Source organism: Ptychodera flava, chromosome 9 (genome assembly GCF_041260155.1).
Source record: "Ptychodera flava strain L36383 chromosome 9, AS_Pfla_20210202, whole genome shotgun sequence".
Lineage (NCBI taxonomy): Eukaryota > Metazoa > Hemichordata > Enteropneusta > Ptychoderidae > Ptychodera > Ptychodera flava.
In genome coordinates, this window is record NC_091936.1 from 32,584,472 (window position 1) to 32,606,297 (window position 21,826).

Below are 21,826 nucleotides of genomic sequence, written 5' to 3' on the forward strand. Positions count from 1 at the left end.
ATTTCAAAATGTGATTTTTCAAAAAGTACTTCAAATACAGCAAAATTGTGCCATAGTCATCTTGTCTCTAACCTTGTTAATACGCTGTAAAAATTCCATGTCCATGTCCATATCTCATTTCAAAGGTTGGATTAAATTGGCATAAAATTATGTAGGAAAACTGTTATTCTGTCAAAAATGTTAAAAACAAGCCATATTTGCACCCCTCTTTTGAAGTCACAGAGCAGTCATTTTGGTTAATATCACTTTTGGCACCTCTTTGACACTCAAAGAATCTAAAACTGCATATGCAATAGCAGTCACGCATTCTGAATGCAAGTACTGCCTTGTCAAACTTTCCTGAAAAACAGTAAAAAATGACTTTACCTTTTCAACTGCGACTGGCAGTACGGTGCCATCTCGTCGTATTTTTCGCATAACTCGTGTAATTATCAACCACAAACAAAGCCTCCAAAAAGTTTAACACCTTTGGAGCTCATTTTAATATGAAAAGCCAATAGTCTACCGAGACGACCATGGAACAAAAGGCATGCACATGCATAAGAAATGTAGCATGGGCAATCAGTATCGACTAGACAGACCACGTTACGCAAATTCACGACTAGAAACGAGATAAAACAACCAGACGTAATTCTCTGTGCTTCGATTGCTTTTTCGAACAAAAAAAATCATTTGGTGCCGGTAATTATCCCTTATAAAAACCAGATCGACGACGGTATGAACTTCACGACGCCTTTGTGAAAGGCTATGGGGCAATTGACTGCGAATCAGAGCAGTCGATACATGTCGGGGATGTAAACGAACAAATCACAGAATACAATGCATTGTACATCTCATGATTTGATATATGGAGGACAAGAAGGAGACCTCGATTGAGCCGTAAGTTAAGCGATAAACTCGGAAGTAACTTAGCGAGAAAAGACAATGTCATCTATTTGAACCGTTCATCGCGTTAGTTACGTTTTCTTTTCAATATTAGAAAGATTATTACCTTATCTATGAAAGAGGGTAAAAGAAACGATCTGTTCATATTTCACCCGGCGATCGTCCTGTTTTAGGCGGCGATTTTCCGCCGCCTGACGGCTAGCCGCTGCGATTCAATCTGCAAAACTTGTAGCTTTGGATGGCGAAACCGAATTTCACGCCAAATATATCTTCGCAAACGTGGAAAATCGTTTTGACAGAATTTTCGCCGCATTCAATTATTCATTTATCGTTTGCAAGTGTTGCGAGCGTTTAGCGTGAACAGAGTATGATACTAATTATGCAAGTGGAAACCCTAGAAGTTAAGCTTACTCCCCGTGGGGAGCTTACGTACGAAGGTGTGAAATACTTACTTCCCGTTACCAGTGTTAAAGGATACGACGTCGGGCAAACTTCGGAAAGCCCACATTGAATTTTTCCTTTTGCCATATTCAAACTAAACGAAAAAAGAAATAAACATAACTGTTCTATAGACTATCAACGGTATTTCTGTAATTTTGCAACATGGGCATTTCACCAGAATTTTAAAGCTTTACAAGTTTAGTGCTGTTATAATTAAGTTCATTCTTTTCATTCCATTTTCATTTCATTTCGGTTGGCATAGATAGATAGATAGATAGATAGACAGACAGACAGACAGACAGACAGACAGACAGACAGATAGATAGATAGATAGATAGATAGATAGATAGATAGATAGATAGATAGATAGAAACATACATACATATGTATACGCAAGTTTGCAAGTGAACCCTTATATTTGACGTAAATGCTGTTTCCTTATATTGAACAGCACGGATAATGTCCTATTATCTTTACCATAGTGGACAAGCCCCATACTAAAGCGAATTTGCATATGCTGATGAGCTACAGCCTCATTTCCAACTACAAAGAGTAATGAATGCTGGTATATTGTACAGTAAACCATTGATGCAATGTCTACCGCCAATGAGAACATGTACAGCTGGCGATGCCACCCACAGAGACCTTACTCGTGTGCGTGATGACAATCTGGCATCGGACGCATAGTTGCAATAGCAAATCGTCATTCGATAAGGCATTGATCGTCTAATAAAGTCGCTAGGAATGTTTAAGAATACTGTGGCTTTAGTGCTTTTTCTTTGTCTTCAAATAGCATTTTTGATGTGCCTGAACCGGTGGTTTCTCATCCCAAAGATGCCACAAAGAGAAACAACGGAGTCAAGAAGCTCGATTTGGAAGAAGGTCGGTTTTAACGAGGTACAGTATAGGCCTATATAAACATCTTAAACTTTCCCCTTTCAATTTTGAAGTTTCTTCTTCATTTTGGGCTTTAGAATTCTCTCTTCATGTGAGTAAAGGCCGAGCTAATTTAACTAGGTTAATTTTTTCCTTAGGGCATATTACATTCGGAAATTATCATATGCGTTCATAACATAAAATGAGCTAGGGATCGTCCATCGTGCTTAACCATTGATGTTAAGCGATATCCATACGAGAGAGAGAGAGAGAGAGAGAGAGAGAGAGAGAGAGAGAGAGAGAGAGAGAGAGAGAGAGAGAGAGAGAGAGACAACAAAATGGTTTATGAGATACATTTTCTGCAGTCCCTGAAAGATTTGCGGATTTGCAGTTAAACACTGTCTAATATAATATAATATAATAATAATATTTGGTTCTTATATAGCGCACATATCCACAAGTAGATGTGATCAAGACGCTTTACAATTATTATTACCCCTGGTCACTGGACCTAATATGATACCACTCAACTCCCTGGGGAGCAGACAACAGCTCACATGTGCAGCCAATAAGCGCAGCAGAGCTAAACGCACACTAACAACCTCTGTCCTACCAGGTACCCATCACTCCTGGGTGGGGAGAAGCAATGAGGAATAAGTGCCTTGCCAAAGGACACAACATCACAGCCATGCCGGGGCTCGAACTCACCATCCTTTGATCGTGAGTCCACTGCTCTAGCCACTGGCCCATGATGCCTCCACATATAGCAAACTGGTATTAGCATCAGCGGCTGTTCTTTAATTTGCATCATTTCATGAAAAGAAAAAATATTCATTCCATTTGAATTCGTCCATACCAGTGAGCACACGTTGTGCGGAACATGTTCATACACTTGAAATTTTCATCAAAGATTCATCTTTTATACTGAATGTAGTTCTTGTCGCTGATTTGATTTTAGGTTTCGTACATTGATAATTAATATGACAATTAAGAAACCCCCTTTGAGTCCGTACTTACTATACAGCTAGTGCTGTGCTGTGCTAAGTTGTGTTGTGTTATGTTCTGCAGGTCATGTTGTGTTGTGCTGCGTATGTCGTACTCTGTGATATGACATTTTACAGATGATTTTTGAATACGCGCGTATTTAAAACATGGCGGATTGCAACATTTTACAAGTGCTTTGCCATATCTAAGTCGTCAGACTCTGTAGTCTGCTTTTGAGTTCAAAAGTCATGGCAGATTCGCGAGCTAAGTAGGCCCGATTCTGTACTGTATTTGATACAGGTCTCTTAATTTCCATTGCGCTGTCTCTATTTAATTTGTTAATCTTTTTTTATCTTTTGAATGATTAAACTGAAGAGACAGGATAAGGTTGATTTAGTGCGCTTGCAATAATCTTCTCTGCCGGAGGACATACTCACAATGTGAGTGGAATCCGCTCAGTATCAGAATATAGGGAGGATCTAGCACGTAGTGCCATATGCCATGCAGCGTGCGGAAGCATGCGTATTACCAACTGCGGCGTATGTACATCGCAGTATAACTGTGCTTTAAATCTGACATTATCAAGTATCATTTATGCGCAGATTAAACGTAAATCTGTCATAGATTGTTGTTCCTCTATTGCAGCCTACTCTGTCACGTATCGGCAGAAAGTCGGCGATTATAACTAAGGGACTAGGCGAGTGGGGAGGATCATAATGTTTCATGGAACGGTTTACGGGAGGTCGATACCATTAGTGCATGAATCAGCATGGGGTCGCCAGTTTTTGTGCAATTGAAGGCCAACTGTAATACTTGAAAACACTGCGCTGAAACGTTAATGCAGCAACACGAGGACTTTTAAGTGTATGCGGTAATAATTAAAATGCGTAGAAGAATATATGGATATATGGATGCGGCACTGTAGTTTTGGTTGTACTTGTGCTGTCAAATACATCCTTTGCATAATTGTCCAAGACCATAAACAACATTTGCATGGCTTTGCAAGGTATAAAGATAAATTTCATAACTTTCTTATTAAAACTATTGTAACACATAATTGACATCATGAAATCTAACTTTGCTTTTTAACAATTTAATAACTTTTTGAAAATTCTGCCCCCTCATGTTACACTGAACGCGTTTTGTATTGAATACAATATGGAAAAGATGCAAATGACATATTTCAATGACCAAAACCCCCCAAATAGCATAGAATCTGTCTTTACCATAGCTGCTGCAATTATTAGAAATTCAAAAAAAGACAGCCTGAATAGGTCTCTATCAATGTTTCAGCAATTAGTGAACAAAAGCATCATGACCGTAAGTACTGGATCAGTCTATGTTACTTCAACTACACTATTCTAAACACGTTTGAAAGGAACATTAGGTATGGCGGTAGAAAAATACAATAGTTCACGGCGGCGACTCTTTTTACCTGTGACAAGACTCTGTATTGTGCCTCTTTACTAACTATTTGTTCAGTATGATGTAATTAATACCTCATGATAGCAGATACAAGGTTAAAATTCTATTACCTTGCTTACAACTGGTGCTCATAATTAGAAATAGTGATGGTACACTAACCCACGATACGGACATCATTCATATTAAAATGACGTTTCTTACAATCGTCAAAACGAGCAAAGCGATTTTATACTGAAAATCTTAAACTTCTACCTATAAATGCATAACAATATTGACAGGAGAGCACTGCTTGAGTTCAGGGGGGCAATACGAAGTAACGTAATGCTTAAAGCTGTGTGACCCTAAGGTCCTTCAAAATAATATGTATTACTGCCTTACCACATGGCTTTTAGACCTGAAGGCAGGTTTGGCATGTGGTAAATGATAGGATGGCCAATGACACGAGGACTCGCATACTCATATCTTGAGGGAATTATGATTGTATTACATGCCTTCAGACGGCCATTTTTTGTCGGATATTTAGGGAAAAGGAGAGACTATTCATGCATTCTTTCATTCTATTCCGTCACATTGTTCAATGTAAACATCAAGAAAGCGTCAATAGCATGAAGCGTGGGTAGTATTCTTACGTAATTGCTGACACAAAAGCAAACAAACGCAGCAATTCCAAATTAGCTCGATAAACTTAATATCCAAACAAGAAGCCTACGATAAGGCTGCAGGCTAATATTGCTAATCGGAACTAAATGTCGAACGATGTATTCAGATATGTATGCAAAACTTTCAACAAAACACAGATTAGTATGTGAACAATACATTTCATCTGCACTATTGCGAACAAGAAAAAAAAACCGAAACGAAGTTCTTGCCTCTGATGTCATCGGCCCGGGTAACCATGGTGAAAGGCCGTATATAGATTTCTCGGGACCTAAAATTCCCCGCATTTCCTTTATCAATTAGGTGTGTTTATGGGTGTCAGACCAAATGTAAATACTGTGTTATAAGGCACACAGCTGATGCATTGTTTTATCTTTGTCTCTTACTGGCATCGTTTTTCCCTTCTCGTAAACCTCGGATGTCTGTTGAAATGAACCAGTTGTTCATCTTTCTTTTAACGGGAGGGTGTCGTCGGAACTGCGCGTGTGCAACTTTCTTTAATTACAAACAATGCATTTCATGCGTGATATCTAGATGCATCATGTCAATATAGCTGCAACATTTAAATTTTAGGATATATATTGTTAACAAGTATGTTTTAACTTTTATCAATCGCCAAAGTACCCTAGATACTGTGTTTACATCGGTCGTAGGGGTCCCTGGGAACCTTTGAGCAGAGTTCCGTCGACACCTTCCCTTCAAGTGTTCTACACAGAATGTTAAAGGATGATTCCCTGATGGTGGTCTTCTTTTACAAAAGTAAATGTATGGATTTACTTCATATTTGCTTAATCATGACGGGTCCTATCGATATCCATGGTACTGCTGGAAGCTATAATTTAAGTATAATTAGTTTGTGTTTCCTTTACAGTCTCACGTTAAAGAAGCGAGCCTGACACATTCCAACAACAAACCCGTCCGAATATTGTGTTTCATACCCACCGCACCCGATAATGGCGAACGACTTACCGCAGTGAGAGAAACTTGGGGCAAACGAGTTGATAAAATGCTGTTTTTAAGCAGCGAAACAAATCAGAACCAAACGCTCATCGGCCTCAATGTAACAGAAGGTCGTCATTTCCTTTGGGGAAAAGTAAAGGCCGCTTACAAGTACATCTATGAGCACCATATCAACGATGCTGACTGGTTTATGAAAGCCGATGGTGACACATACGTCATCGTTGAAAATCTGCGAAAAATGCTGGAGCAGGAAAACGCGACACAAGTCATGCTCTTTGCTAACAGAGTAAGGAACCCAAGCAATCTCAACGTCACTCATGCGGACGGAGGTGCAGGCTATGTCATCAGTAAGGCCGCGTTGAGAAAATTGGTGGAGATCGGATTGAAAAACGATTCTTTATGCTCTCCGGAAGAACAAGGTCCCGACGACGTAAAACTCAGCCAGTGTTTGGAGAGGCTTGGTGTACCACATCGCGATTCGAGGGACGAATATGGAAAACAACGATTCTTTCACTTCTCAGTGGAAATGTACTTTAACATGTCGGTATCTTATAACAGGGCCAAGATTGAATATTATCCTACTGTTCAGGTAAGTTGTTATAATCTGTTATCCAAGCTTTAAAGTTCTTCTTTGTATACTCTTATTACGGTTAAGTTTTGCTTACTAATAATTAATTAATAAAAAATCAACGAAAGATTAACGTTTTGTTACATGATAGGAACGATATTGAAATAATTTACCACAGATAAAGTAATTGAGCATTCTTTGTTAGTTCACGACAGTGACGATTGCAACTTTTACCACCAGCTAAAATAAATTCATTAAACTAATACTCTGTGCCCGTTTTACATGCACCTATATCTCAAGATATTTTAGTGGTGTTTTAAAATATTTGGGTTTCTGGTGACCCTACAAACAAATAATGAAACTGTCTGACCCAAATTTAAAATTTTTTGCATTGTTAAAATGTACGCATGATCTTGCCAAGTTTTGCTGTTACAAATTGTTCAGAACTAATACAAAATAAAACAGGTCCCAACCAACCCTTTTGCATGAATGTATGTTCATAATGTACACAGCAATAATTTTTAAATGCATTATATATTCATTTATTCACTGTCTTATATTTCCACTCGTTATACTGTTTACTTAAGTGCTTCCTAGAACTCGGACCCTTATGTTGTGATGATTGGATCTTTCCACTAGTTCTCTGTTGATGGAACGATGACATGCATGAGTAATTTGCTGGTTTAGAACAGCTTTTGTAATGTTGCAATTACGCTGATAGGGCCAATGGGATCACCTGTTTTTAGTACCTGACATACCTCCTTTAAGAAAAACCGGCGCTGTTTTTCTGGCTGTTTGTAAAATTAAAGAAAGGAATTTTGACAAAGCCTGCTATTGGTTGGAATACATCAAGCAAATTAAATTAAACAGTGAAAGAAGAATAGACACATTGTAGAATAGAATAGTAAAAGGGTAGAATCGGATCAAATAGAGAACAGATATAGCAAAAATAGAAAGGACTCAGATAAGATAAAACCGTTCTTGTCCGAACTACCCTATTTTTAGCTCACTTGTTCAACGATGTCTGTCTGTCTGTCTGTCTGTCTGTCTGTCTGTCTGTCTGTTGGCGCGATATCTGAAGAATAGCTTATGCAGTGAGTCAAGCTTGAAGACAATGATTCAGACACAATGCGCACATAAAGCAAACGATATAGGACGAACCATAAACCCTAAAGAAGAACACAGCATGAAATCAGTATCGGGGAATGCATTTTATTGATGTACGGCGATACGGACCTCTTGTCAGACCATGCGATGGCATTGCATATGTGAGATGAGGATCGTTTATGTCATTAATAATTTGATATACTTGAGCGAAGCTTTGCCAGCACTACGCTAAAAAAGGGTTAAAGTAGCTGTTACCTATTCTAACTTGCTATAAATATGTCAAACTAAACAATGAATAAAAAATTTCCACAACTACAGCCAATCACAAATACATATGTCTATTCCCGGTGACAAAAGCCGCCATCATGCAAACCTATTGACACTGTACATTGTTCTGCTCACAGTCAATAATCCCTGCGAATTTTAGCGAAAAAGCCACAGCTTTTATTGGGTTGACTTGACTATAACGTAAGTGAAAACGAGTCCAGAATAACTATGCTATTTCTAGAGGAAATGTCCTGAAAGATTTTGCCCTTAGTTTTCTAGTATGTGGTTTCAGTTCATTTTTTTTCTCGCGATAAATAATGTACCACATCTTGTATCTTTGCTTTCTTTGTCTCTACCACTTTCTATCTATCTGTCTGTCAAGCTGTCTTTCCGCCCTCCTTTACTCATCCTCTTTTTCTCTCTCAATTTTCAGGGCAAAGATTGCTGCTCAGAGACTTTGGTGAGCATGCATAAAATTTCCCCTCCGAATATGTATATGTTTGATTATCTGCTATACAAAGTGCACCCTCAATCACAGAGGTGTTGATGGGCACATGGAGCCAATAACAAGCCCAGAGTGAGGATCTGTAAGGAACCTCTCTCTTGTGATACTTTCATCAGCAACAGCTCTAAATGCATGATGTACTTATGTTAAAGAAACTGGAAGTCGTCCCCATAATACTGTTAATCCGTATTTCAAACGAAGGTTATTTGATTTGTTGAGTTGATGTAGTTTTATTTCACACGAATTTAACATTTTCTTTATGAGGTAAGTCAAGATAAAATGCTACTGTCGTGAATATGGAGAGTGAGTTGAAAACACATGAAGTGATACACAGTATGAGAGACACTGAATGATTGCGTATAATTTGTAATTCCGGAAAATTCCTCAGTGAAGTGTGAGATGTCGTTAATGCATAGAAAAATTTATGGACTAGTATTACTACTGATACAAATTGAAAATACAAATACAAATACAAATTGAAAATGTATTCTTTATTAAACAATTCTTCTCAATTCACATTCTAAATGAGTTGGAAAATTATATTCGAGCCTTGCTTTGACAGTGCTGCTTTGAATATTGGAACTTTTTTGTATGTTAGAATATTTTGTATGTATTTATGATTTAATAAATATTTCCCTGTATGCATACTTTAATGAACAACGTGGAGACTAAGTGCATAATGAACAAAACGATATTGATTTTCCCATAGAAACTACAAAAAACACGATTGGAACTAATTTTGGATAATTGGATCGTGAAGTAATGTCGATTTAATCTACAAATGTTATCTCGTCTGCTTTTCTTTTTATATTACTCACTTGTTTTTATGTGTAATTTACGATATTGCAACATTTAGCCATATGGCGCTTATCACTTTTGAGAAACTTGCAAAACATAAAAATCCAATTATCCCAAATTAGTTCCAATCGTGTTAAAAGTTACCCTCTTGTCAACTTTTCTGAGAGAATGGCCTCTTCAATCTGTCATAAGTTGCTTCCTTTAAGTATGCCTTTTGTAGTATATGGAGACTATACTATTATGGTATTTTTAAATTTTACGATTACTTCTGAAACGTGCAGTTAAAATATTAAAATGTTATATCTAAATATTTATCATTAAAGTTACCTAAATTCGAAGAAATCAAATAGATGTTGAGTAATTCATTTTACTACAAGACAATTCACAAAGAAAGTTTATCTTGGTGTGACTACAGCAACATGTTCCTATATGACACTTGAATATTCAATCCTTGACAATGAGTAATGACGTTTTGGTTAAACGGTTGTTCGTATTGTACCATAGCTCTTTTTTACATAACTGCTCGCTCATTTCAACATTTCGTCATTTGTGAGTATCTTTTTATCTTTTGATTGCATTTCCTTCTTTCATCTTCCCTTTTCGCGGGTAAATGAATAAATAAATGATATCAGTGAACTTTTAAAAACCCTCATATTGGTTGCTGCGTGTAATTTAAGACACAGAACCAAACACGGTAATTAACCACCCGAAAGGGCAAATGTTAAAAGAGCCTTTCATTCATTACTAGCATACCCTGCAACTTTCGCACTTCATTCAGAGAAAAAGAATGGAACATAAAAATCCTCAAACACTGTGTACTCAAGTTCGCTTGTCGTGAAATGTCATCGATAGCTGGACTTCCTTTGATTTACATTGTCGTGGAGAAACTAGGAAAATGGAAAAGCACAAATTTTGAGTAAAAAATGTGTAAATGGAGATTCGAAAAAACACTGTTGCAGTTTTCCTGCAGCTTTTGAATCACTATGGAAAGACCCAGGTATACAAAATTTGGTATACAAATAAGTTCGTAGGAAATTAACAGAGCTTAGTAAGATAAATATAAATTACATTAAGTTCCATGCATCTTGTAATCATCAGAGGATTGCGAGATGCATGATACTCAAGTAATTAGATATTATTCCATGATATATTTCTTTGTCCAGCGAAGGAAAATACCACTGACTTAATGACCGTGGCACCACTTGTCTTCGACTTGTGGTGGCAACGTCAATACTTCAAAAGTATTTCTCCAGGTGGACAGTATACTTACCATATGCATAAGCCAGGAATTTATTTTTCCGCAGTTGAACTTTAGAACTACTTGTGGAATGACATGAATATGCCATGGGCAAGTTATCAATCATTATTAATCGCCGGTCTCGTGAGCGAGGAATACGTTTGTGTACCACCCTGTTCCCTCTACCTGGTCTGTACTCCCCATTCGACCCTGCACGTTGAAATGCTTACAGAACCCACGATAATGCGATCAGCTTTGGTTTTTCCCCCAAATTATTCATATAATTCCTTTGGAATATACGGGCGCTACACTCTTGGATTTTACATTGTTTTGATTATTATTGCCGTAGTCTATGAAGATATTGATATCACGACACGACATTTGGATGCTCAGCATGCACACCTGACATTTCCCCTCCCTTTGTTGTAGTGGAAACTGTCTGTCATGGTCTACGGCGTGAAAGTACTCTGGTACGTTGAAAGTTCAGGCGGCAGTTAAGATATACGAATATGAAAAAACTAAAGCACAACTTGTAGGACTCGAATTTTGTCAAGTGGGTGTATTTTGTCTGACTCCTATGGTACTAACTGAGTTTTACATTTTTTTAAAAAGTAGGACACATATCGCATAACAAGTACCGGCCGTCGACACAAAAAGTTCCGACCTACCACGGGATGTCGTGACGTACAAGGATCAGAGAATACTTCTTCAAGAGATGACGTAAGTGGCTTGTGCCTGTGATAACAGATACACAAATTTGGTTTTAGTTGAAGTAGTGACAACACCTTTCATTTTACTGTTTTGCAAACATTACACTTTCCTTGCTCTGTGTTTCCCTCTTACCACCAGTTTCACGAAAGTAAGCCGATGTTGATTCATAATTATAATATCTTCGTATGATACACATACGTGTCTACTCTATATGTTTATTATTTAAAGCTTTACAAGCTTATTGCTGTTATGATTAAGTTCATTCTTTTCATTCCATTTTCATTTTCATGACGCGACATTACAAAAGATATAAAAAAAGAATTACTACATATTATTTCGGTTGGCATAGATAGATAGATAGATAGATAGATAGATAGATAGATAGATAGATAGATAGATAGATAGAATTGCATATGCTGATGAGCTACAGCCTCAAGTGAAACTATGAAGAGTAATGAATCCTTGTGAATTGTACAGAAAAACCATTGATGTAATATTTACAGCCAATGGGAAAATGCACAACTGATGATGTCGTCTACAGAGACTTTGCTTGCGTGAATGATCACAATCTTGCGATAGATAGCAAACCATCCATCGATGTAGGGCATAGATCCTCTAATCAAGTTGCACGGATTGTTTAAGAAAACTTTGGCTTTTTCATTTTCTTTAAGTAGCACTGTTGATGTTAAAGAATCGGTGGTTTCTCATTCCAATGATAGGACAAAGGAAAAAAATGGAGTCAAGAGAGTGACTCGATTTGGAAGAAGGCTGATTTTAAGGAGTTCAGTATAAAAACACGTTAAACTTAGCTATTTTTTCACTTTTAAAGTTCTTTCTTTATTTTTAGTCTCAGAATTCTCTCTTCATTTGATTAACGGCCGGCGTACTATTAATTAGCCTACATTTTTCCTGAGGGCACATTACATTTAGAATGAGTTCATAAGATAACTAGGTTTCTTCCACCGCGCATATGCCTTTACAATACTTGGTGATCCATTTATTCAGTATACTTCATTATAAACATACTCAAATGTACAAAAATTAATCAAGTTTTATTTGTAACGCGAAAGTCTTGTGCCAAAATCTAATAACTCTCAGTAGATTTGTCACTTTAAGTGCGCTAAAGGAGGCTTGAGCATTCGTTCGGCACAAACACCAATTTCGTTCCCGTAATTATACAAAGGGTATAAGAATAATAGAAAGGAGTGTGAGACACTCCACCTTAGCCCATCGGAGTGTGTAAGTATTTTCTCATGCCCCTTAATATTGCAAAAATGTTGCTTTTAGACCAGAATACATATAGTAATTACCCTTATTCTGAAAACGATCTTATTAGCAGCTGAGACACCTCGCTTTTTCACAGGAAGAAAAATAATCGCAATCATACCCATCCGTAATCCATTCCGGTACGGTTTGGTTAGCCGGTATCAGGCTACCTTCCATTATAGCTGAGAACATCATAGTCATCTTTCAAGCAGTAAGTCATAACCATTTATGTTTAGCAATAACCATTAATGTTTAGTTACGCTTTGCCGAGAGGAAAGCCTATTACATGCTCGGCTACGCCTCGTCCGATAATATTTGGGTTCCCCACTCTTGCATATAAATGAACGTCTGATTAAATCGAAGGACGGTATTTCTTAAAACAGAAAGTATGAGAACAAGTTTTTCATTGAAGAATTGAGTGATGGGTAGCATGGTCTTTCCAGAATAAGTTGAAGGGCAGTATTATGAGTGGAAAAATGGGCTGAACGCCAGCATTTTTCAATACGCAATCGGGTGAAGGGCAATGTTATCGGTACATAATATCACGAGGGACAAGATTACCCATCACGACCGCGTAAACAAGTTTGTGGATAACCGCTAAAGGTGATTTGAAAACGACATGTTTAGACTGAGACAGATTTGATAACTGCGATTGAGCGTGAGTATATGTTCCCTGATCAAATTATGAGACTTAAATCAATACTTGTACACCCACGATCACGTCGGTAGATACATACACCAGTGTTGACCAACAATTTATATACTCGCCACCATCCCCATGCCCATGTAAGTAGAACTCAACAGCGCAACAAACAAGCTTCAATACCCTATTTGCCACAAAAAGTATATATTATGTCATTTTACATTCTCCATGGGCAGGAAAATTCTACTAAGGGACGGACCATTAGATCTTGGGAGGGGGTCAAAAACAGAAAAAAAAAATTTTCAGAGCAGAAAGTTAGGAAAAAAAATTCTTTGAACTAGTTTGCAAAATAAAAAAAAATAAATAAGAAGACAAAGGCGTAAAAAAAATTCTGCAAAAGTCTTTAAAATTTTGAATTTTTTTAGATTTTACCGACAGAAAGCAACTTTCTTTATTTTTTAGTACATCCTCCCGGCACATTTTTAATTTAATTTATACATTTAGAGTGACTGTATCCCTTATACTGGAATTTGTGATTATCTTATCTTTTCAGGACTTTTGTATTCTGATCACTTGAAAATTATGAAATTATAGAGCCTGTTTTCTACTTGTTTCCTGCGTAAAAACCAAGCAGGTACACTAGGTAAAACATTGAAACTATGGTATGGTTGTCAAGACAGAAAGTTGTATTTGCCTTTTAAGATCAAGGTTAACAGATGCAGGCCACATCAGTTTCATTTTTTTCCCAGCATTTTATTGCAATGATGAATGCAAGAATGGGTGAACAAGTAGAAACACGTCAATAATGATAAACAACATATCAAGTCATTATGTATTATTTTGCATTTAAAAGGCATTTTCAATTCTTTTTTCTCAAAAAACAGCCTCAAAAAACAACAGCAACACATGTTTTAACATTCAACAATACACTACGTAGAATGCCATCTATCCAACAAATCCCAACACAAAAACACACAAAAGGGTTGAACTTTGAAAGTTTCTCAATAGCAAATACTGAATAACTCTGCATGAATAATCGTTTTTGTGTAGCAAATTTCAAAGAAATTGGACAAGCCCTTTCAGAGAATACAGATTTTTTGACCATGAATGGCATAAATTGCCCTAAAAAGACAAATATTGAAATTTCAACACATCTATACACATCAAATCAATTTGGACATGCTGCTACAGAGAAATAGATGTTTTGATCAAAAAAGGGCAACAATTGCTCTAAAAACACAAATATGCAAATTTAACTATATTATTTAGCTTATTTTAGCTTCTCAGCTTGTCAAAATCAATTGTAAATCATGAGATATGCATGATGTTTGGTGGAGTGAATGTAGGCATTTCACCACGCAGTAGAAAGGGAAGCCAGGAAACCAAAATAGTCAATTTTCAAAATTATAGGAAGCTACTGAGGAGCAAGAAGACCATGTTTCAGAGGAAGATGTGTAATCCGAAAAAATGCTCCCAAAGTGCCACCAAATAACACCATTTTTATCTCTATTTTTCAAAAGCTCCAACAGCAGGAGGGGGAGACCCCCCTCCTGACCTCCCCCCGCAAAAATACTCCCAAAGTGCCACCAAATAACACCATTTTAATCTCTATTTTTCAAAAGCTCCAACGGCAGGAGGGGGACACCCCCTCCTGACCACCCCCCGCAAAATACTCCCCAAGTGCCGCCAAATAACACCATTTTAATCTCTACTTTTCAAAAGCTCCAACGGCAGGAGGGGGACACCCCCTCCTGACCTGGCAGAACACATTTCTTATATTGTGAATTTTATTGTCTAGAGACCTACTCTGGGACTGACGAGTATTATTTTTAACATAATTGTTGGATTTGAACCGAAAAGCGTATATTACGAAAAGAATAAAAAGGTATCAAGTTTTTGGCTTAAGATTTTTCATTCATACCAAACTTTAATTTTTCTGCCCCGAATATATACCTCCTCCATCATTTAAGTAAACTATTGCTACCATACTAAACGGTAGCTTCTCTGAATTTAGAAAATATATAGTATAAAAGAGTTTTCATGTCATCTTTGATGAGATAAATTGCTTTCGTGAAAGTATGCTGGTTACGTGCGATGCTACTGTATGTTTTGCAACAAGCAGAAGCTGCTACACACACACACACACACACACACACGCACACATACATACATAAGTACATACATACATACATACATACATACATACATACATACATACATACATACATACATACATACATACATACATACATACATACATACATACATACATACATATATACATACATACATACATACATACGAGTACTATAGTGTATCTTTATAGGTTTGGCATAAGAAGAATATTTTGTTGACCATATATTGGCCCGTACACATAATGTCCTGTTATGTATACCATTGTGGACAAGCTCCATACTAAAGCGAATTTGCATATGCTGATGAGCTACAGCCTCAACTCAAACTACAAAGAGTAATGAATCCTGGTGTGAATTATACCCAAAAACCATTGATGTAATATCTACCGCCAATGAGAACATGTACAACTGGCGATGCCATCCACAGAGACGTTGCTACTGTGAATGATGACAATCTGGCGTCGGACGCACAGTTGCGATAGCAAATCGTCATTCGATAAGGCATGGATCGTCTAATAAAGTCGCTAGGATTGTGTAAGAGGACTGTTGCTTTTGTGCTTTTTCTTTGTCTTCAAATAGCACTTTTGATGTTCATGAACCGGTGGTTTCTCATCCCAGAGGTGCGACAAAGAGAAACAACGCAGTCAAAAAGCTCGATTTGGAAGAAGGCCGATTTTAACGAGGTACAGTATATAAACTGTTAAACTTTCCCCTTTCATTTTTGAAGTTTCTTCTTCATCTTGGGCTAAAGAATTCTCTCTTTATGTGAGTAAAGGCCGAGCTAATTTAACTAGGTTATTTTTTCCTGAGGGCATATTACATTCGGAAGTTATCATATGCGTTCATAACATAAAATGAGCTCGGTATCGTGCATCGCGCTTAACCATTAATGTTAAGCGATATCCATACGAGAGAGAGAGAGAGAGAGAGAGAGAGAGAGAGAGAGAGAGAGAGAGAGAGAGAGAGAGAGAGAGAGAGAGAGAGAGAGAGCCCAATGGTGTATGAGATAAATTTTATAGAGTCCCTGAAATATTTGCGGATTTGCAGTTAAACACTGTCTTATACAGCAAACCGGTATTAGTATCAGCGGCTGTTCTTTAATTTGCATCATTTCATGAAAAGAAAAAATGTTCATGCCATTTGAATTCCTCCATACCAGTGAGCACGCGTTGTGCGGAACATGTTCATACACTGAAAATTTTCATCAAAGATTCATCTTTTATACTGAATGTAGTTCTTGTAGCTGATTTGATATCAGGTCTCGTACATTAATAATTAATATGACAATTGAGAAACCCCCTTTGAGTCCGTACTTACTACAGTGCTAGTGCTGTGCTGTGCTAAGTTGTGTTGTGTTGTGTTCTGCACGTCGTGTTGTGTTGTGCTGCGTATGTCGTACTCTATGTTATATACATACATAAAAAATATACCATCCAACCAACAGCCCCACACTTAGTTCACCATTCCGTAGACAGAGAGAATACCACTGGATTAGACAGTTAGGTACCGCAAGGGCCTATGGTTGTAATTACAACATCAAAGATATAGGCAATCTCTCAAGTCCTGGTTGTTCAGAAGTGAATGTGATGCAGCTATTTGACTCTTCTGTCCGTAGAAGACGTAGTCATGGACATAGGCGTTACCATCTGCCTAAATTGGATAAATCTACCCCCAACAGCCATGGCAAATTTCATGAACTACTTCTTTTATTACAGAAGCCTTTAGGTCTCCATCACATTCGTACTTCATTATTTGCTCTTTCCATCAAGGACTTGAGAAGGTTGCATGCCTATGCATTGGGATTGTTTTTGACAGATCCGAACAAGCAACCGTACAGACTGGTCAGTATTATTGCTGATATTGCACTGTACAGACTATACAAGCCTGTTCGTGCTGAACCTATGACTGATGATCATCGTCATTTCATACATCTTCCATTTAATAACAATGGAATTGATGCCATTAATATCAGCAATATACTTCACAACAAAAAGGTTACATCAACTATACCTGTATACTTTAAGAACCAGTCTGTACCTATTCTGTCAATACACCAAGACAATCTCCAATAAAATATTCAATTACAATAAGGCATTGGGGCACTTAAAAATTGACGAATTCCTTCAAGCACCAGCATCCTGTGACTGCTCTACATCTCCCTTCAAATACACTCCAGTTGGCCATGTCATCACTGGTGATCTGAACTTGGTTGAACATCATCACCTTCGTAAGATATTATCTTGTGGACCCAAGTTCAGAGAACGTCGCAGGATCAACTGGAACCATAATTTTAAGATCATTATGAACTCTGTTGAAGAATATGCCAGGAAATGGGCTAAAAGGGGGGATGTAGAGTTGGACACACTGTCAGAATGGGTCAAATCTGTGAGGAAAATAGTTCGTGGCCGTATTGGTCGACTAAGATCACATGTTTGCAGAAGACCCTATTCTGCATTTAAAGATCCTGATGCTGTTAAGTGTTTGAATGATATCCATGACAAATATGTTGTCGTTCCTGCTGATAAAGCTGCCAATAACATTGTATTTGTCTGTAAGAAGTATTATTTTGAATGTCTTATAGACGAACTTGGTGTAACTAAGACCTCCACCAACTCAGCTTACAGACAATCAATGTTCAGCAAATCTCAAATTTTGGCAAACGATAAGTCATTCATGGATAATTTTAATATTACAACAAAGGATGACCATAATAAGTCGCCTAGCTTATACTGGATACCAAAGCTCCACAAAACACCTTACAAAGCTAGGTTTATCGCAGGATCTTCAAAATGTTCAACAACAGAGTTATCGAAGATACTGACTTCTGTTCTTTGTACTGTTAAACGGGGACTTCAAGCATACTGTGATGTTGTCTTTTCTCGGAGTGGTATAAATCAAATGTGGATATTAAAAAATTCGAAGGAACTCTTGGAAAATTTGACAACAAGATCTGTTTGAAAAATAACATCTATTAAAACTTTCGATTTTTCCACATTCTATACCACAATACCACATAATAAATTGGAAGAACGCTTAAAAAACATCATCAACCAAGCATTTTTCTACAAAAACGGTTCACGCCGTTACAAATATGTAGTATTAGGATATAATTCTACATATTTTGTTAAAAATGTTACTAACGCTAAATTGTTTATACCGAGAAAGACATTATCAGTATGCTTGATTTCCTCACCGACAACATACTTGTAGAATTTGGAGGACACATTTTCCAACAGTGTATAGGAATTCCTATGGGCACTAACTGTGCTCCCTTGCTTGCAGACTTATTTCTGTTCTCATATGAGGCAGAATTTATCCAGAACTTAATTAAACAGAAAAAGGTCTCTGTAGCTCGAACTTTCAATCCAACGTATAGATACATAGACGATGTTATTTCAATGAATAACTCTGAATTCAGTAAATATCTCGCTATGATTTATCCTCCAGAATGGGAGATTAAAGAAACTAGAGAAACGGCCTTTTCTGCTTCATATCTGGACATTTTACTTGAATTTGACTCTAATGGTCACCTTTCTACTAGGCTATATGACAAGAGAGGTGATTTCAACTTTAGTATCATCAATTTTCCACACCTCATAAGTAATATTCCACTCTCACCAGCTTATGGGGTATACATTTCCCAGCTTATTCGATATGCTAGAGCATGCAGTTCATATGGTGATTTTGTAGAGAGACATGGCCATCTCTCTTACAAACTGTTAAATCAAGGTTACACCAGAGCAAGACTTGTCTCTACATTCAAACGCTTTTTTGGCAGGTATCTCAAGCTGATAGATAAATACAATATCTCTCTTCGACAAATGATCACTGATGGCATCGGTGACATTGGGCCTTAGTTAGTGACCACTACCTATCTGACTTATAGATTGATATATGGCGGGTGCCACATGTGGGGCAGGATGGGCTTACTATTTTCGAAACACCTGACATCACTTCTTGGTCTTCTGGCAAGAGGTCCATATATCTTTCTTTCATGAATATGACTTTGTTTTTGTACCGTCTATTTACTGTCTGTTCTGGGCAGTTTTGTGTCTATGTTTACAACTATTGTGTTGCGAATTCTGACCTACTGTCATTGGATTATGGATTGGTATAATTGCGATTATTTTTATATGACATTTTACAGATTATTTGAATACTCGCGTATTTAAAAGATGGCGGACTGCAACATTTTACAAGTGCTTTGCCATATCTAAGTCGTCAGACTCTGTAGTCTGCTTTTGAGTCCAAAAGCCATGGCAGATTCACGAGCAAATTAAAGTAGGCCCGATTCTGTACTATATTTGATACAGGGCTCTGAATTTCCATAGCGCTATCTCTATTTAATTTGTAATTTTGTTTTTATCTTTTGAATGATTAAATTGCAGAGACAGGATAAAGTTGATTTAGTGAGCTTGCAATAATCTTTTTCCGGACGGAATACCCTCAATGTGAGTGGAATCCGCTCAATATCTAAATATAGCGAGGATCTAGTGATTAGTGCCATATGCCATGCAGCGTGCCAAAGCATGCGTAATCCCAACTGTGACGTATGTTTATCGTAGTATTACTGTGCTTTTAATCTGACATTATCAAGTATCATTTATGCGCAGATTAAACGTAAGGATGTTATAGATTATTGTTCCTCTATTGTAGTCTACTCCATCACGTATCAGCAGAAAGTCGGCGATTATAACTAAGGGACTAGGCGAGTTGGAAGGGTCATAATGTTTCATGGAACGGTTTCCGGGGTTCGATACCATTCGTGCATGAATCAGGATGGGGTCGCTAATTTTTGTGCAATGGAAGGCCAACTGTAATATCAGAAACTTAAAAACTATCTACTGTTGATTGACCAATCAGAGTGCTCAATTCAGGGTGTTTTATCTACTCTTAAAGCCTTGGTCACCAAATTCCAGAAACGAATGACAGCGCTGTAGTAAAGTACTGTCCAATCAAAAGTGAACATGTCATATTCTGTAGACATCTGGTACATTTTAATATTCAAATTTGGTAACACAGCGGGTACCAGCTGCAACACAAAATCTGCTGTGCCCTAGGGCATTTATATAATGTGCCCTAGGGCATTTATAGGATGTTCCATTACATTGGAAGGCTATTTCACAAATAAAAGTTTTAATTCATATCCTAAACATGTTACATTGACAAAGGGGACGGTTGACGTAAAAACATTGAAAACGAAAATATATAAGTTAGGGGCGATAGTTTTTAAGTCGGATAAAACCCTCGTACTCGGGCTCTTCTGGTATATAAAGTCCAACCCTACGATAAAATGTCTCGGCCTCGACATTTTATCGTTGGGTTGGACTTTATATACCAGAAGAGCCCTCGTACTCGGGCTTTATCCTATACTTTAATGCAGCAACACGAGGAATTTTAAGTGTATACGGTAATAATTAAAATGCCTTGAAGAATATATGGATGTAAGGATGCGGCACTGTAGTTTTGGTTGTACTTAGGCTGTCAAATACATCCTTCGCATAATTGTCCAAAACCATAAACAACATTTGCATGGCTTTTCAAGATATAAAGATAACTTTAATAAATTTCTTATTACAACTATTGTAACACATAATTGACATTATGAAACCTAACTTTGCTTTTTAACGATATAATAACTTTTTGAAAAGTCTGCCCCCTCATGTTACACTGAACGCGTTTTGTATTGAATACAATATTGAAAGAAATCAATGAACATGACATGTTTAAATGACCAAAACCCCCACATAGTACAGAATCAGTCTTTACCATAGCTGCTGCAATTATTAAAAATTCCAAATAAAGAAAGCCTGAAGCGTGTAGAGTGGGTAGTATATTTACGAAATGGCTGACACAATAGCAGAAAAATGCAGCAATTCCAAATTAGCAGGATAAACTTTTCCAATCAATAATCCAAAACCGAAGCCTACGATAAGGCTGCAGGCTAATATTGCTAATCTGAACTAAATGTCAAACGATGTATTCAGATATATATGCAACACTTTCAACAAAACACAGTTTATTATGTGAATAATACATATCGTCTGAACTATTGCAAACAAGAAAGAATAACGAAATGAAGTTCTTGCCTATGATGTGATCGACCCGGGTAACCATGGTCAGAGCCGTATATAGATTCTCGGGACCTAAAATTTCCCGCATTTCCCTTATCAATTATGTGTGTTTCATGGGTATCAGACCGAATCTAAATACTGAATTATAGGGCACACAGTTGATGCACTTTATCATCTTTGTCTTTTAATGGCATCATTTTTCCTTCTCGTAAACCTCGGATGTCTGTGGAAAGGAACCAGTTGTTCATCTTTCTTTTTTATCTATTTAAGGGAGGTGTTATCGTCAC

The 21,826-nt window shown here is 37.3% G+C and overlaps 1 protein-coding gene across 1 annotated transcript; it reads left to right on the plus strand.

The window, feature by feature from the left end:
- Positions 1–2,047: 2,047 nt before the first annotated feature.
- On the plus strand, positions 2,048–9,748 carry LOC139139663 (glycoprotein-N-acetylgalactosamine 3-beta-galactosyltransferase 1-like). The gene is made up of 3 exons (XM_070708531.1): positions 2,048–2,223; positions 6,140–6,817; positions 8,604–9,748. The coding sequence occupies exons 1-3, from the start codon at positions 2,071–2,073 to the stop codon at positions 8,715–8,717; spliced, it is 945 nt and encodes a 314-aa protein (XP_070564632.1). The 5' UTR covers positions 2,048–2,070; the 3' UTR covers positions 8,718–9,748.
- The last annotated feature ends 12,078 nt before the right edge of the window (positions 9,749–21,826 follow it).

Excerpts from the sequence above, each read along its gene's own strand:
- LOC139139663 (XM_070708531.1), top strand. The coding sequence starts at position 2,071 with ATGTTTAAGAATACTGTGGCTTTAGTGCTTTTTCTTTGTCTTCAAATA. Across the intron at positions 2,224-6,139 it reads AGAAGGTCGGTTTTAACGAG|TCTCACGTTAAAGAAGCGAG; the intron begins GTACAGTATAGG and ends TTTCCTTTACAG. Across the intron at positions 6,818-8,603 it reads AATATTATCCTACTGTTCAG|GGCAAAGATTGCTGCTCAGA; the intron begins GTAAGTTGTTAT and ends CTCAATTTTCAG.